The sequence below is a fragment of the Colias philodice genome, chromosome 19 (assembly GCF_061535455.1).
Source record: "Colias philodice isolate Cphi_HAF_F1 chromosome 19, ilColPhil1 Martin Lab GWU primary, whole genome shotgun sequence".
In the NCBI taxonomy this organism is placed as follows: domain Eukaryota; kingdom Metazoa; phylum Arthropoda; class Insecta; order Lepidoptera; family Pieridae; genus Colias; species Colias philodice.
The window spans coordinates 4,721,794-4,725,598 of record NC_143104.1 but is presented as its reverse complement, the minus strand read 5'-3'; the positions used below and the strand labels follow the sequence as shown (position 1 = coordinate 4,725,598).

General features: G+C 34.2%; 1 protein-coding gene across 1 annotated transcript; it reads right to left on the bottom strand.

Annotated features, from left to right (window-relative positions):
- Positions 1–311: 311 nt before the first annotated feature.
- On the bottom strand, positions 312–2,532 carry LOC149479913 (uncharacterized). The gene is made up of 2 exons (XM_089707484.1): positions 2,342–2,532; positions 312–2,260 (listed from the first exon to the last, which is right to left on the bottom strand). Exon 2 carries the CDS (start codon positions 2,251–2,253, stop codon positions 1,417–1,419), a length of 837 nt encoding a protein of 278 aa, XP_089563610.1. The 5' UTR covers positions 2,254–2,260; positions 2,342–2,532; the 3' UTR covers positions 312–1,416.
- Between the last annotated feature and the right edge of the window lie 1,273 nt (positions 2,533–3,805).

Below are 3,805 nucleotides of genomic sequence, written 5' to 3'. Positions count from 1 at the left end.
AGCGTCGTTGTGGCGTCGTTACATAAAATGAGTCATAATTATTTATTAAAATACTAGATTTCCGCCCGCGGCTTCGCCCGGGTTTTCAAAGGAAAACCCGCATAGTTCCCGTTCCCGTGGGATTTCCGGGATAAAACCTATCCTATGTGTTAATCCAAGTTACCCTCTATATATGTGTGCTAAATTTCATTGTAATCGGTTCAGTAGTTTTTACGTGAAAGAGTAACAAACATCCATACATCCATACATCCATACATCCTTACAAACTTTCGCCTTTATAATAGTATTAAGATGTACCTCATTTAGGTGTGATTTAGGGAAGATTCTCAATTCGACTGTGTAATCTGTAGTTGAAGTACCTACTTAAGTATGAAGATCTTATTTTATTAGCTAATTCTTATAATAATGTACCTACCCATTTAAAATTAAGTTGAGTAGTTTTTCAGTTATTCCTTCTAATGCGTATTTAAATGTCTACTACATAATTGTAAAATGCCTTGGAATTAAAATAATACAAATTCTGATTGCACTTTATAATATTGATAAATCAATTAGTTACATATTTACTTTTTAATCCAGTAGCATGATTTTATATATGTATAGATAATAGATTATCGCGCTGTGTTAGAAGGTTCTAAAAGACGGCGTTTTTTACAATAAAAATACTAAGTATATATTTGAAAACATTATTATATTTCGCCTTTTTATTTATATGCATGTGCTTATAGTTTATACATACTTCAAATAAATTTTACTATTAATAAAACTAATATATGTATATAACATTATGCAGTCAATATGAATGTACCCCTAAGGTAATCATAATGTAACTTCTTAACATTGATATCCAGAGTAAGTATAACAAGTACTTTCATAACAATAACAAAGTAATGCCGACCACAGGGGCAATAAATGAGATTTGATTTGAGAGGTCACCACGTAAGTGCATTGACTGTCGTGGCCAGTCTTATAACAGCTTTAAATAAAAATAGTATCACGGAGTGACATCTCGTCCACGCCAGATCAATACGCGTCTTAATATTACTCACACGTGTGCTCGCTCACAAAATATCTACCAATAAAAAATATAATATTTTCAAACACTTAGGTATTACTTAATCTTATAATAGGTAGGCTTTACTATAATTCTTTACAAAAATAATTTATGTTAATAAACATTTGTCGTGCCAATAATCTGGCGATATATCTAGGTAATTAGTACATAAGTTACTTATTTAATAATTCATAATATCACTAAAATGCAGAATATAATGTAACGATTAAATTAAATTTAAGTAACAGTTTAATTTGGCACAATTTTCACAGTTTATTCACTATATAGTTGTACGTTCAGAACAGATTCACATTGGCACAAACAGAAAAGTACACTATTAACACAACTATTAATTAATATTGTCAGATAAGTCGACGCCGTTGGCTATGTGACGACGCTCGCTTGGCAGCAGCGGCTGCAGCAGCGGCGCGTCTCGCGTGCACGCGGCCGTGCTTAGCGAGATGATCGGAACGCGCAAATCTCTTCCCACATTCACTGCACCTGTAGGGCTTGTCACCAGAATGGCTTCGTCGGTGTCGCGCGAGCTCATCTGATCGCGCGAATCGCCAACTGCACCCTCCCCACGTGCACTTGTAAGGTTTTTCACCGCTGTGCCTTCGCAAATGTGCTCGAACGTGTGAGGCTTTCGCGTACAACTTGCCGCACTCCACTACCGGGCACCGAAACGCACCTAGAACTGGACAAAACGTAGGTTCTCCCCACGATTGTACTTTTGTTTCTTCAACGACATTGCTAACATTTTGATTGTCATTTTCGTCTTTAGGAAATTGATCATCAATGCGTAGATTAGCCGCGTGAGATGTGTCCAAGTCAATACCGAGCACCGAAAGACGATCCAAATTAGCTTCTGCTTCGCTTTGTTGCGTATCACACGATTTGTCACTACTCAATGCTTCTAAGAGATATTCATCGAAGTCGATACTTTTATCTAAATCCGCAAAATCGAATAGTACTGGTGAGTTTTCTTCCAAGTTATTGTTTCGGTTGGAATCATTGAGCCCGCTCACGAAAGCATCACAATGAAAGTCGAGATCATTAAATGACCAATCCTCAACTTCCGTACTAATCGGTGAAGGCAGTTCGAAGTGTATAAGGCTTTCAGCCGGCGAATATTCGAAAAGTAGTTGATCGTTGAGTAGGGGGTCCTCAAAAAGCAAACCGCTGTCCTCCCGGTACATTATGATTCTGAAATTAATAAAAGATTAGTAAGCAAAGTATAAATAATATTAAACATAATGAATAAAAGTAATGTTAATTGATGCTCACTAGATAAGTTCCGTTATTATTGTTATTATTCCATAGAAAACGAGTATTTTAATTCGAAAAGGAAATGCGTCCGGATGAGCTGATGGCCAGCGCGTACGGCGCGTGTTGTGTATGGAGTGAGCGTGGTTGTGAGTGCGCCGGACACCGCGACGGACGCGCGATAACAACGATGGCGATAATCGCCCAACAGCTCGTGTACGCACTGCTAAGGATCGCTCTAAAATAACAAGCACTAACAATGCTTTCAATCTCGGCCAGCGATACCCAATTACATAGTTGCGTGGATGGAGCCTTTAAAATTTTTCACCCGATCACTTAAACGTCTATTTACTGCGCATTAAAACAGATAAATGCATGCAAACGTTAATCAATTAACAATGCTGTTTATTGAACATTACGATATATGGATCATTCACTTTCTTTGCTCTTATCAATTGTTTGCCCGACCTACAGTTCTTTTACCTATGCGTGATACGAATTCTAGAAGGTATTTCATGTTTTTATTATTTAGTTTTCTTTTAATGAAATATTTATAAAATGATATTATGTACCTAAGTACTTTGAAGATAATAAATATAATAATAAGAGATTTTCAAAATATTTTTTTAATTCCTGATTTTTTCTTAGTTACTAACTATTACATAACTCGACTACTTAGAAAAATAATTTTGTAAAATTTATTCCAAATAAACCTATTTCCTATTTGTCTGGAAATTATAAACCTACGCTCAAACGGGAGTCAGAGCGGAATCAGTATTTTTGCAATTGTTTGTTTCCCTTGATAAGTGATAATATTCCTCGGAAGTAATAAAGCGGAATCATTAATAAAAACCCTTTACACGTTACTTAGATAAATATGTGACTATTAATAATTAGTATTCTCTTGTTTTTAAACGGATTTATTTTCTCTGCAGTTGATCGATCAAATTGCTTATGGATTTAAATTAGTACATAATATTATAAAGCCTTTATATTAATATTATGTAACTATATGTATAATCATTTGTATTTATATATAAATTAATTTTATTTTTAAACCAAAAATATATCTGTAATGCACCACAACTATAAATGTTCGGGTTGTCTGGCAGAGATTGATGACAGCGATAAGACCGCACTCTGTACTGTATGTTATTACTTCTATCGCTCTTATTTTGTAAATCTATATTTAGTGTGCAGTAAAGAATTTTTAATCCATCATTCATTCAAAGCCTATTATAATATTATACAAGTATAAAAAAAAATAAACATGGGTTCCCTGAAATTGTGAAAAAAAAAAATGAAAAAGAATCAGACAGAAAAAAACAACGGAAAATGTAATGACGCAAATTTGTAAAAAAAAATTGTACCTATCTAATAATTTTGCGTCATTCTTTTCCGTTATCAGTGGTGTGAATTGTGTTTAAAAGTAGATTGATGTTGTTTCCATTTATGTAAGGATATAATTTATTGTTATGTTTATAA